This window comes from Euprymna scolopes, chromosome 22 (genome assembly GCF_053919585.1).
Source record: "Euprymna scolopes isolate OS-2025 chromosome 22, ASM5391958v1, whole genome shotgun sequence".
Classification (NCBI taxonomy): domain Eukaryota; kingdom Metazoa; phylum Mollusca; class Cephalopoda; order Sepiida; family Sepiolidae; genus Euprymna; species Euprymna scolopes.
Genome location: NC_136503.1, coordinates 84837635 through 84850723, shown reverse-complemented (window position 1 = coordinate 84850723; position 13089 = coordinate 84837635). Strand labels below are relative to the sequence as shown.

General features: G+C 35.1%; 1 protein-coding gene across 1 annotated transcript in view; it reads left to right on the top strand.

The window, feature by feature from the left end:
- Positions 1–10809, top strand: part of LOC145243538 (clotting factor C-like) — a 43611-nt gene extending 32802 nt beyond the window's left edge. The window contains exons 10-12 of the mRNA XM_080106510.1: positions 2888–3167; positions 4934–5074; positions 10414–10809. Coding sequence (XP_079962636.1) covers positions 2888–3167; positions 4934–5074; positions 10414–10526 — 534 coding nt within the window. The 3' untranslated portion in view covers positions 10527–10809. The remainder of the gene's footprint in view (positions 1–2887; positions 3168–4933; positions 5075–10413) is intronic.
- The last annotated feature ends 2280 nt before the right edge of the window (positions 10810–13089 follow it).

Here is a 13089-nt window from a genome sequence, read left to right as displayed (position 1 = left end):
TTGCCAAGTTAGACAAAAGGTCGATTTTTTTTTCTAGGGGGAATATTCAGCTCCCCTAACATTCTTTATCATGAGTTCGGTTACTTCTATGACTACTGGAATCATAGATACAGATAGGAATTTAATTTGCGACATAATCATTCCTACCTCGATGGTGCAAGCATATCGGTGAGAAGCTGAATTAGCATCAAAGAGAGCTTCGTTGACCCCACATGTCAGGATTTTAATGGTGGAATCGTGAACAATTAACTATCTATTGTCATCTTTATCAGGGCTATCATACATGGATCCCCATGATTCGGAATATGGTGCAGGTTGTTGAAAAGGCCGGCTCAACCCGACAAGAGTGAACACCATTGCAAAAACATATTAAAAGATCGAATTTGACATCACTCTGGAAAATTATAAAAGTAGTCTGAATGAGACCCATCCTTGGTAGAAACGCTTTAAGTTATCATCAATAAACAAATACCCCTTCCCAAACGAGAAGGAAATTCCTGTGAGGATAGTTATACCTGTTTCAGCCTGAAAACATGGTAGTAGTGATGTTTATATTTTTACTAATTAAATTGACTAAAAAAGGAAGACACTTTTTCGACTTATGTTGTTTGATAAATAACTGCCAATTTCAGTTTTGTAGCCGATGGTAACGCTTCTCGGGCGACAGCATCATAAGAACAAGATCTTTTCCATCAAATTTGCATTGATATTGCATCATTTCAACTTTCAAAATAATTTTCTTTTTTAAAAACATTCTTTCTCGCCAATAAATTATAGTTTTAAACATTCCAGTCAATTATCTTTCGCCAATAAATTATAGTTTTAAACATTCCGGTCAATTATCTTTCGCCAATAAATTATAGTTTTAAACATTCCAGTCAATTATCTTTCGCCAATAAATTATAGTTTTAAACATTCCAGTCAATTATCTTTCGCCAATAAATTATAGTTTTAAACATTCCAGTCAATTATCTTTCGCCTATAAATTATAGTTTTAAACATTCCAGTCAATTATCTTTCGTCAATAAATTATAGTTTTAAACATTCCAGTCAATTATCTTTCGCCAATAAATTATAGTTTTAAACATTCCGGTCAATTATCTTTCGCCAATAAATTATAGTTTTAAACATTCCAGTCAATTATCTTTCGCCAATAAATTATAGTTTTAAACATTCCAGTCAATTATCTTTCGCCAATAAATTATAGTTTTAAACATTCCAGTCAATTATCTTTCGCCTATAAATTATAGTTTTAAACATTCCAGTCAATTATCTTTCGTCAATAAATTATAGTTTTAAACATTCCAGTCAATTATCTTTCGCCAATAAATTATAGTTTTAAACATTCCAGTCAATTATCTTTCGCCAATAAATTATAGTTTTAAACATTCCAGTCAATTATCTTTCGCCAATAAATTATAGTTTTAAACATTCCAGTCAATTATCTTTCGCCAATAAATTATAGTTTTAAACATTCCAGTCAATTATCTTTCGCCAATAAATTATAGTTTTAAACATTCCAGTCAATTATCTTTCGCCAATAAATTATAGTTTTAAACATTCCAGTCAATTATCTTTCGCCAATAAATTATAGTTTTAAACATTCCAGTCAATTATCTTTCGCCAATAAATTATAGTTTTAAACATTCCAGTCAATTATCTTTCGCCAATAAATTATAGTTTTAAACATTCCAGTCAATTATCTTTCGCCAATAAATTATAGTTTTAAACATTCTAGTCAATTATCTTTCGCCAATAAATTATAGTTTTAAACATTCCAGTCAATTATCTTTCGCCAATAAATTATAGTTTTAAACATTCCAGTCAATTATCTTTCGCCAATAAATTATAGTTTTAAACATTCCAGTCAATTATCTTTCGCCAATGAATTATAGTTTTAAACATTCCAGTCAATTATCTTTCGCCAATAAATTATAGTTTTAAACATTCCAGTCAATTATCTTTCGCCAATGAATTATAGTTTTAAACATTCCAGTCAATTATCTTTCGCCAATGAATTATAGTTTTAAACATTCCAGTCAATTATCTTTCGCCAATAAATTATAGTTTTAAACATTCCAGTCAATTATCTTTCGCCAATAAATTATAGTTTTAAACATTCCAGTCAATTATCTTTCGCTAATGAATTCTTTTTCTAAGCATTTGTTGCGGTCTTCTTGCATAACCTTAACCCTAACTGGCAGCAAGATTTTAACTGCTTTAAAACGCTAGAATAGTTTCGAAGTGGGAAACAAATTTGTTAAATTTATATACGAAACTGATTCTCCGCTCTAAATTCTAAGTTAATTAATATTTATATTTCTTCCAATATATATATATAAAAAAGTAGAACCTCATTTGGGGTGGAATGAGTCAAAAAACATGTTTATTTTTATTCTTTTTATAAATTCGATAGGCAGTGCAAAAATTCACGTATTCTTATTTTTATAATAAGAACCCAAGTTTGCCCAGCTGGGCAGACTTGAGTCCTTGTACCGAAAAAATATCCAGTAAATAAAACGTTGTTCAGTAAATCGTTATTTTATTTATTTTTTTTTTTGTATTTATTGCATTTATTTATTTTATTTTTTATTTTTATTTTTTTGCATTTCCATACACCAAACATGGATATAAGTATCACTAAAACATCCGCTGGGTCATAAGCTTCATTTAGGTACCTTACTTGCCTGGGTGGATTGCCTGTAGGCTGAGATAAACCGCGTCACACACACACACACACATACACACACACACACACATTAGAAAAATTTATAAAATTTCCAGAAAGTAAATAAAATAATTGTCTTAGATTGTTTTATGCAATGAATTCACAATGACAAAATCTCTTTTTTTTAACTTATTTTATTTCCCCCCCTGTTTCCTCCAGGTTTCCGATCTTTATGTACATGAGGATTACGACCCGAAAACGCAAACGAACGATATCGCGTTGATATATTTATCAAGAGATGCTGTTATTAATAAATTTGTGCGTCCAATATGTCTGCCAACAAGCGAGTCTACACTGAAGAGTCATACTCGGCTGAGCACTCGAGGCTACGTGTCTGGCTGGGGATACACCGAAGATAAGACTAAACCTGAGCGACGCCTAACGTCCAAAGTCAACGTTTTTAAAGATCGACATTGCCTGGAAGCTTTACGGACTATAGGTAAGCATCTAATAAGATAAAGGTAATAAGTGTCCACTGTTGTTGCAGCTGGGGTCGATTGTTGAGTTGGGGCTGTTACATTCACCTTCACACACTTTCAGCAGTCCTTATAGGTATGTCATGAAATTTCAATATCCAACATGGGACATATCTACCAATCTATCGTATAGTTAATCTTACTCTATGGCTGCCAGACATAACTAACAAGCATGGATTACTAGATTTAAAAAGACAAAGTAAGATTTGTAAATCATGTTTCTGGAGTTTTTAAATGGGGATAGATCATTCGTATGTTTTGGACTCTTCGAATAGTTTATAGGGTTTAAAAATAGGACTGAGTGTACAACGTTTCGGTCGATGTAACTTCCGACCATCTTCAGATGTATCTTGTTTAACTTGGAAAACTTTTTCTCGCAAACTCGAGAATCTGCACGGAATTTAGAACAAAACGCTTTATTTAATCTACGAAGATAGAATACCCTTGTTCTGTCAACCAAGATTGGGTAGAAGTCCTAAGTAATTCACAATTATATCGTTAGTGTCGCTCGAACTGAGGGTTGAATCGCCAGAAAAGTGTAATTTACGACGGAATTTTACCAAGTACTTTATCCACTATGCCACGAATTAATTAGGACATGGTTAATGAGACAAGAGTATGCTATCCTTATGGATTAAATAAAGGATTCCAATCAAAATTTTGTGAAGATTGCCGAATCCAATAAAATGATTCTCAAGTTCGACAAAATACACATAAAGAAGGTCGGAAGTTACATCGGCCAAAACGTTGTGCGAATAACACTCAAGATGAGGACAATAGTCCGAATAATTAAAAAATATGAATTAATAAAAAAAAAAGTATTATTTGCATTGTTCAGATTATTTGAACTACTGTTCTCATCTTAGATATTATATTCATTACGTTTCAGTGTAACCTTCGATTTGTTCAGGTGTTTTGTCAAACTCAAGAATCTGAACAGACTATTCAATCAAACCTAGGGGGGGGTAAATTGCTTGTCTGCTGTCAGCCTTGAATAGATAAAATTCTTAATAAATTTTGATTTCATTCTTAGTATCGCTTGCACTGAGAATATATCCTACAATTTCCATAAAGCTATCATCTAGAATTATCACTTTATACGTTGGGCCACTGGTCCATTGGACAATTTAGTACAAACAAAATTTTAACAAAATGCATCTGAAAAAGATCGGATGTTTCTTCGACCGGAACGTTGTGGGAATAACATCCACATGAGAACAGTAGTCGGAATAAATCAAATAATGCATGTTATTAATCGCCATCTTAAAAATTCTAAAACAAAGTAAACTTGGCCGATTGTTGGGTTTGGCGCCTGTTTACTGTTATTGGGTCATACAGTTTTTTATACAATTTGTTGGTTCCGTAGGCGTAGATTTTGTAAACTGGCAAGTAATATAACTTTGAGGTCGAGCCGACTCGTATGATTCCATACACTCTAAAGTTCCCAAACTGGGAGTTCACGACTAGATGCTGATTTGTATTACATCCAGGATAATTGATGGGAGTTTATAAACCGGACAAGTACTACCACATCAGATCAGATTGGACCTGAGAGCAACGTTAATGTTTTAATAATGATTAACAGTTATTTATAGAGATTGGTGTCTAAAGTATCGTCGAGGTTTTTGCGCAGTCTTGTTACTAGTAGCAATAAATAGTGATGATTGTTGTGACCCAACGGGTCACAGGTACAACTAGTAACAACGATATTTCACTGTTTTCATTTCAGATCACAAACGGAAAGAGAGTGATTTGGCGACAATGTTTTGTGCGGGAACATTAGACGTCTTGTATGGCAAGAACACGACAAGAATCAGTGACGCCGCCAGATTCGACTCTGGGGGTGGATTGGTTTTTCGAACTTGCGAAAGTAAGTACTTATAATTATAAACGGCAGATATCAGGAAAAAAAATAATCGTACCTTTGTTTTCATGCGTGAATATGTGTGTGTGTGCGTGTGTGTGGGGGGTGTTATATTAATTTGAATAGGATTATTGTTGCTTCCTGTATGCTTCAGTTGCTTCAACATCGTTGTCATAATTGTCATTAGCATCTTCTTCTTTGTCATCATCATCTTCATTTTCATCATCTTCAGCATCATCGTCTTCATTATCATCAGCAGCAGCTATTAGAAAAGAATTTCTCTGACACATAACAATGAGATTCTGCTAGTGATCAGGTTGGTCGGAACTATTTACGGTGAAAGGATACAAATGCGTTAAATTTGTCGCTGCACATTCTATGGAAGTACTTGTAAACTAAAGACAGGGATGCAACACTGCAGCTATAGATTTTGCTATACAGTACGGGACTCTCTTTTTGCCTCCTGTCAAAGATAGAGGCAGACCATTGCCTAGTGCATCAGCCCAAATGTGACAATGATATTTCTCACATAGGCGAGAATACTTGTATGTATGAGAATGTTTCTAGCCAGGTATAGAGAGCCTATCTTCTTTGCAGCAGGTTTTACAGTGTCTTTTATGTATATATTCCAATTCATGTTGCCAGTGAATATCAGGCCGAGGAGTTTGGACATTGGATACACAAACCCCGAGTCACGTGTATGTTACCACATCACACAAGAAAGCCTTGTAACTATGAAAACACTTAAATGTTGGGGGGTTTTCCTTCAAAAGTTTGGGAATGTGAGTTCTTCGTGTTTCAGCAGAATTTCACTTTTTATTCAATCATAAAAAAAAACAGGTTTCTGATTAAATTGCTTGAGTTTGACATTGATGTGAGCTTTCATATTTTTTTGTCGAAATCTGACGATGTCTATCAAAGCACTAGTATTTAACTAGATTTTATTTATTTTTTTTTTTTTTTAATTCAATTTTCACCCCAAACAAGGCACAGTGCCACTTTGAAGCAGGGGGCTACTATTAGGGAATTAATTAGCGGGGTCATTATGAAGGGAGAAGAGTAGAAAGATGTTTGTTAACATTACACTTGAACTTCTGCATATCATTGCAGTTGGGAAAGCAGAATCCCGGAAGGGAGTTCCAAAGACCCGCAGTTCTGGGGAAGAAACTATTGGAGTAAAAGGCTTTCTTGCACCTAGGGATCTCCACTGTAAAGGGATGAGACTTAGTAGCTTGTCGGGTTTGTCGGGGGTAGTTACGTCGGGGAGGTACAAGTGTTTGCAGTTCGTCAGAGCATTCACCATTAAAGTATTTGTAGAACAGGCAGAGGGATGCAACATCTCGTCGATGGGACAGAGGCTGAAGCCCAGATGACAGTTCAGGACCTATCAGGTTTGCGACTCTTTTTTGAACCCTGTCCAGGAGCGAGAGACAAACAGCAGATGCACCAGCCCAGATGTGACAACAGTACTCCATACATGGGCGAATGGTTGCCTTATAGAGGTATAGGATACTGGCAGGCGTAAGTAGTTTTCTAGCACGGTAGAGGGAGCCAACCTTCCTCGCAGCAGCCTTGGCAATGCTCTCAATGTATCTATTCCAGTTCATATTCCCTGTAAACGTTAGGCCGAGGAGTTTAAAAGAAGTACTTTCAGGCAATGTGTTCTTGGCCATTGCTATTGGTGGTAGAGAAGGTTTCTTGTAGTTATTGAAGGAAACAAGCTTAGTCTTAGCAGCATTGAATGAGACCAACCATTTTTGTCCCCATTCCACTACGGATTGGAGGTCATCCTCTAGTGTTTCTGCCATTTTCTTGGATATGTGTTCATTTGTTTTCCCCTCATATCTGTTATAGAGAGTGGTGTCATCGGCAAATATACCCATCTCCGAAACAATATTATCAGGGAGGTCGTTTATGAATATCAGGAACAATAGAGGTCCAAGGATAGACCCCTGAGGCACTCCCGCATTTATGTCATATTGTTTGGATGTACGTCCGTCGAGGACAACTTTGATTTTTCTATTACTTAAGAAGGATTTAATTACGTTATGAATTCTTCCAGTGATTCCATATGATCTAATTTTCCTTAGAAGACCATCGTGCCATACCCCGTCAAAAGCCCTAGACATATCAAGGGCCACCGCTCTACCCTCCCCTGTTTTATCCAATGAACGGTATATACGTTCAGAAACTACAGTTAAGATATCTGCTGTTGAACGGGCTTGCCTGAATCCATATTGTTTGTCAGTCAAGAGTTTAGCAGCTGTTAGGTGCTGGACTAGGGCTTTATTAACTAAGGACTCAAATATTTTGGCGAAAAGCGGGAGGAGGCTAATGGGGCGATAATTTAGTGGGTCAGTTCTTTCACCAGAATTCTTGAAGACTGGTACCACAGAGGCGGTTTTCCAGCAGTCGGGAAAACAAGATTCGTTAAGGCATTTATTGTAAAGTTTGGACAGAACTGGAGCAACCTCGGCAGAACATTTTTTTAATAGCACAGCCGGGATGAGATCTGGTCCACATGCTTTAGAGGTGTCTAGGTTTTTTATAATAGCATGTACCTGAGAAGGGGTGATTTTCAAGTCGTCAAGTGTGGCGTCTGTTCGCAGAGGAAAATCAGGGAGTGAGTGGTGTACCGAGTTCAGTGTGGAGTTTGAGGCAAACCGACTGGCAAGCAGATTAGCCTTGTCAGTTGCCGTGCAAGCAACCTCATGATTGTTTGTTAGTGGGGGAATAATTGACTGTCCATTATTAACTACGCTGTTGTAGATTTTCCAAAAATCCCGGGTTCCTAATTTCTGTGCTTCGATGCGCTTTCTGGTGGTTTCAGAGTAATCTGACTTAGCTGTGTCTATCACTCTCTTTATTTATTTTTCTCTTTCTCTTTCGTCGCTTCTCATTCTTTTTGTTTCTTTTTCTTTACCTTTTTCCTTTTTTTTTTCACTCTTCCTCTTCTCGCCATTTTGCATTCATTCCTCCTCTTGACAGGTCTCTATCAAAACAGAAAATGTTAATTGTGCCGTGAAAGATTCTAATGATTCATGATGGGAGAAACGTACACTTGTGTGTGTGTGTTCGTTGTACAGATCGTGATCGTCCGCTTGTTGTGCTAGTTCAAAGTCTTTGCTGAATTCTGACACTGGTTACAGTGTTAATGTGGTTCAATCAGTGATGTAACAGAAGAATTCTTTCTCCAAATAAAATTCAGACTCCAATTTTAAAACAACAAAGGTTAATTTCCTTTTTGAACAAAAAACTTACAACTGCGAATTCTTAACCCACCTAAATCAAAACACAAGTTTAAGAGAACACAGTCTATTAGCCAAGAGCTTCACCCATCTCTCTTTGTTTTTCTGCCTGTCTGTCTGTCTCTTTCTCTCTCTCCCTCTCTCTCTCCCCCCCTCTCTCTTTATCTCGCGCATATGACAACTGTATGCAAATGACCGAGTCGTGTGCGAAGTGACGTCAGGGCAAGGAAGAAGGAAAAAGATTATAAAAAGAAGAACCTGATCACATTAGAGAGAGGAAAAGATAGCTGTGTTACACATGTGGGCCGACAGCGATAGATTTGAACGTTGACAGGTTTGATAAGACGTTATTCTGGAAATTACCTGCAAATAAATCTGTTGTTTCAACGGTAAACATATGTGAATCGAGTTATTCGTTGTTGTTACCTTGCGGCGAACTCTACATGCAAACGGGTACTACATTACTCTGAGGATATATTATTTTGTTGATGAAGGCAGGAGAGAGAAGATATCTTGATTTGTTGGTTTCAAGAAACGATTGTTTCTATTGGGGGGGGGTCCGGAGACAGGAATTATTCTAGTTTTCTAGATAAAAAATATTTTTCTAAAAGCGTAATTTTCATGAGTCTGGAGCCCCTATTTCGTTTTTGGGGTATGATCGGTAATATCAATGTTTTGACTATAACCAAAGTTTGGAGAATAGCTGGATACTACAGGGTGGAACGATATATTTGTCGCCCTAAAGAAAACAACACTACAGCTTAAATTTTAAACTTTTATAGAAAAAATCAATTCAGTTAACTTGATTGTATAGTAGAACTGGCATCTAGTCAATGTAGCCGCCTTCATCCTCAATCAACTTCAAGCGGCTTCAGATTGGAGGAGGAAAGGGGCCAGTGAGAGAAGGGTACAAAATCTAAGCTTATGTCTCTTTGGACTTGTAGGCCGACGTCGACTCTTGCTGCCACGCTTAGGGTTTGCCAGCGGCCACCTGATTGCACCAGGAGATCATTATACTCTTCAACACATTCAGGTAAACTTTGGTGTTGACTTTCAAGCCGACTTCGAAGATGTGAAGTGGTATGATGTGACCCTCACTTGAAACCACACCACAGACCATAACCGTGGCCGGAAACTTCGTTGAGCTGTGCCCTCAAGCGTTGAATCGTCAGGATCTTCATTTTGAGAACACTGGCAATGGTCCTGTTGCCATAATTTGGATGAGTATAGATCATGCGGTGCATCTTCGACCTCGTTTGTTGAACATTGAGTCACTTTCAGACATGATAGAAGGCTCTTATCACTCTTGGGATTTGTACACAACTGGCCAATTAGTAGATGGTCTGTAAGAAAAACAAAAAAAACTGGTTTTCATCAAACGGAAATGGAATCATGTCGTCTTTTCTAGGGCGATAATTTTATCGTTCCACCCTGTATGTTTACTAGACCAAGGAATTGTAAGAAATGTTTTTTTTATAAGAAAACGCCTCTTGCCCCCTGCTTTACTCCAACTGAATTTTCAGTTTAAACAAAGCCATTTGTCTTCCTTACTACCTTCAACAGATTTGCAATATTTGATTGAAAGACTTATTTTATATGTCATCAGCATGCTAGGAAAGTGTATATCCTATTATTAGAAATGGCTAATCTTGAGATATCATTATTGTTGAACAACTCTGCTTTATTTACATCAATTTCTAATTGTGATTTGATATGTGTCTGAAGCCAACATTATACTATTGCTTCTATTGCATTATGAATAAATTGCCAACATGATTTTCAATTTTAAAAAGAAGGCCAACATAATTCAAACCCTAAGTGTTAGTGAAAGAACGGATGAAATTAATGCACATTGAAAGCTGATTAGTCAGTGTGGGATCAAATCACGCTGGGAGAAATATTGTATGTATGTATGTATGTATGTATGTATGTATGTATGTATGTCTGCCTTAAATTTTCGACAGAGGCGACGGATTTTCACGAGGTCCTTTTAAAAGCTTCGGACTGAATACTCCAATTCTCGACAGTCTTTATTTTCTCTACAATTGTATTGAAACATTTTTTGTTTTTAAAAAGCGCTTTCTATTTATTTTGTAGCCTATTCACCGACATGGTACTTGGAAGGCATCGTCAGTTGGGGAGTGAAGGACGGCATTGGAGTTTATGTTCGAGTTTCTACTTATACTGACTGGATTATATCCATGATCTAAGCAGTTGCAACCGCCGACATGTTGGATCCCGGAATTATTTTTTCGCACATTTTTACTCTCATTGTCGTTCATTTTCTAATTTATTTATTTATGTTTTCCGACGGAGAAAAACAAAAAGTCAAGATTGAACCGTCGAAATGATGCACTCCTCCTACTCCTCTTCCTCCTCCTCCTCCTCCTCCTCCTCCTCCTCCGTGTGAAGCATTGATTGGAACCCCTTGTACTCAGGAAATCGATCTTGCAATGTTAATATTTAAAAATGAATAAAACAGTCAACTACAAATCAGCACTTAAATGATTATATATATATATATATATATATATATATATATATATATATATATATATATATATATATTATCGGTATGACATTGGTTTTTTGCTCTTTCATTGAAACTTCAATGTCATTTTTGCGTTTCAAAATACCTTCTTTTTGATGCTTCCCTTGTTGGTAACGTTTTTATTTTTTGCTCACTTTTCAAGTTATCGCAACTGTTGAATATTTTATAAATTTTCTACGTTTTTTTAACTGCTGATCTATCTGGTATTTAACCAATTCGAGCATAGGAGATTTTAAATCCTCCATAAAAAAAACGGCTTTATAAATTTTACTCTAATGCAGCTATCGTAAAGGTATAAAACTTTACACGAATGTAATAACGAACAATTTTATGTTAAAAATAACGAACATTTGAAGGAAATAAAATAATAAGAATGGAATATGGAACAACCGAACAAAAAGAAGATAATAAATATAATAACAAAGAATTTAATGAGAATCAAATTGCGAAAAATTTCATATGAATAAAATAACGAACAACTTCATTAGAAGAAATAATAAATATATGAAAATGAAATCACACACACACACACACACGCACACACACACACACACATATATATATATATATATATATATATATATATATATATATATATATATATATATATTCTTAAAATTGGCACTTTATAAAGGACAAACATGTTGTTCATTTTCAAAATGTTAGGCTTTTATTGGTAATAACTTGCGTACAGTTGTTTCGGTCCAATGTTGAAATATAAGTATATAATAGTTCATTAATCATAATTTTTAAAAAAAGTGAGCAAGTTCATCAGCGCATAGAAAATTTTTTCCAAATGGTCACATCCTTTGAACAGGGCTCTCTTATTAATGTAGCGATGTTTATTTTTTTATCTGCAACGTAATATGCCAAGAAAACGTTATCGACATTTTATAATATAGTACATTCGCCTTTTATTTCACCTTAACACCATTATGAGTTGCGATTTCACTTTGCTTTGCTTTTAACCATACTTCATGTTTCAGTTTCCGGTACCCAATGATATTTTATAATTCAGTTTCAAACAATCAATATTGTTTTTCATTAATCAAATTTCAATATCATTATTCAATTAATTTCAGCCAACATATTTTATTATTTTCCGATTTGAGATTGAATAGTTTTAGGCGATATATATAATTGCAAAAGAGTATTTATATTTCGATATAGTTGTTGCGAAGTTTAATGCAAAGGCTCGCAACAGTTTTTATATAATTCAAATTCAAACTGCCAACATTATTTTCCATTGCTCAAAATTTCAATATTATTATTTAATTAAATTTAACGAACATATAAATTTAATTATTTTCAGATTTCAAACCTAGTACTTTTGTTCATTATTGTAAAAGTTTGTTCACATTTCGTGATAGTAGTTACATAATTATAAATAATTGCATGCAAGTTGTTACCAATGAAAATCGACCATTTTGAAAATGAGCAACAAAATTAGTAAAATAGTAATTTTACGATATATTTATAGCTCTAGCATGGTTGGATATTCCAGCAAGACAACGATCCCAAGCACATGACTGAGGCAACTACTACATGATTTCGGGAGAAGGAAATAGATATATTAAGATGACCAAGTCAATCACCTGACCTCAACTTTATTGAAAATCTGTGCCAAAAGTTGTAGTTGAGTGTACAAAAGATAGATCCGAGGAATCTGACAGAACTTAAACAAATTTGCCGAGAAGAGTAGGATAAAATTCCAGTAAATCTTTCTAACAATCTTATAAGGAAGTATCCCAAACGTTTGGAAGCTGTTATGATGAGTAAAGGCCATATTACTAAAAACTAATACATTTTTATGTGTGGGTTGGATACTTTTTGAACCTTAAATATGACATTTATATAATTATCTAGTGAATGCGTAATCTATCTATATATCTATAAAAGTTTACGTGTTTGTGTCTGTGTACATTTCCTTACACAATGACTCTGTCAATTTTAGGTCTACAGACTCGAAATTTGATATACAGGGTACTGAGATTTGGGAAAAATCTTTGTAATCCGTTTTCGGCTAGAAATTTGGCTACTAATGGGTTCAAAGTTGAGAACTCTACCAAACTCCTCCGCCAATTTTTGGTATAAACACTTGAAATTTTAGATCCTGGGAAATTTTAGTTCCTTGGACATGGATCTAACTTAATAACTTGATTTGAGCCTAAAGCAAAAAATGTTAAGGGGTCATAATAGGGGTCAAATTTTAAAAACTTGAC